The sequence below is a fragment of the Garra rufa genome, chromosome 16, assembly GCF_049309525.1.
Source record: "Garra rufa chromosome 16, GarRuf1.0, whole genome shotgun sequence".
NCBI lineage: Eukaryota > Metazoa > Chordata > Actinopteri > Cypriniformes > Cyprinidae > Garra > Garra rufa.
The window spans coordinates 40007101-40008247 of NC_133376.1; the positions used below are offsets into that span (position 1 = coordinate 40007101).

At 34.4% G+C, this 1147-nt stretch overlaps 1 protein-coding gene across 1 annotated transcript in view; it reads left to right on the forward strand.

Annotated features, from left to right (window-relative positions):
- The window catches only part of fgf1a (fibroblast growth factor 1a), a 3231-nt gene extending 2927 nt beyond the window's left edge, over window positions 1-304 (forward strand). The window contains exon 3 of the mRNA XM_073820572.1: window positions 1-304. This exon is cut by the window's left edge and continues 181 nt beyond it. Within this exon, the coding sequence (XP_073676673.1) occupies window positions 1-17 (17 nt within the window). The 3' untranslated portion in view covers window positions 18-304.
- The last annotated feature ends 843 nt before the right edge of the window (window positions 305-1147 follow it).

The following is a 1147-nucleotide window of genomic DNA, read 5'->3' on the forward strand; positions in this document are numbered from 1 at the left end:
ATCAGACAAAGGACTGAGGCCTGAAACCTGACCCTATTTAATCACGCAGAAGAACTGCTAACACTTTACTATAAGGTTCATTTGTTAACATGAGGTTCCTTTCAATATTAAAATCAAAAGAGGTGTCTTAAAGGGATAGTTCACCCAAAAATGAAAATGTGATGTTTATCTGCTTACCCCCAGGGCATCCGAGATGTAGGTGACTTTGTTCTCTCAGCAGAACACAAACAAAGATTTTTAACTCAAACCGGTGCAGTCTGTCAGCCATGTAATGTGAGTGGATGGGCACCAGACCTTTAAAAGTAAACAAAATCATGCACAGACAAATCAAATCCAAATTACACTCTGCGGCTCGTGGCGATACATTGATGTCCTACTGAACAGTATTTATATCATTTTTTACCTTTGATACACAGCCACATCCATCTGTCCTGAGCACGAGTTTAGCATCAGGCACGTTACATGTGAACGCGCTTCTGGCGTAGAATACGCAAACGCTTATCCTGGATGAAGTCAATTTCAATGTTCTTGTTTAAATTTTTTTTTTTGACATATTAGAGTCAAATGTTTTCACAGAGGGAAATTTGAGTCTCTAATTTTGTCATTCCATAATTCAGAATAAACTTAGAACAGACAGAAAACTTTTTTTTTTTTTTTTTTTTTTTTACCATTTTTTGGGTAATAAAATGTAACTAATCAACCAAATTATATATGAACAAATCCCTCTGTAAATACCTTCAGGATATGGACAGGATTAAAAATGTAAAGTATGTCGTGTAAGTGGAGATTTATGGCTCAGTGTAGGAGAAAAAGCTCATTTTGAGAAAACAACCTTTCAAAATATGGATTGTAATTGAAATCTATTGACACAAATAGATCAAGTGCTATAAAACAAACACTTAAGAGTGTCTTTTGGTGTTTTCTTTCCGCTAGTCTGAAAAAACACTTTATGAAACACCAAAAAGCCTCAAAATCTCAAACTTGACAGGTGCATGAAAAAAAAAACAGCGTTTTTGCCTGCAGTGTCTCCCCTTAATATTATTGTTCATGGACCTAAACTAACATGAAATTAACAATAGTAACATTTTTATTATCTAAGGTTAACAAATATAAATACTGTATTGCTCACTGTTAATGCATCCAATGT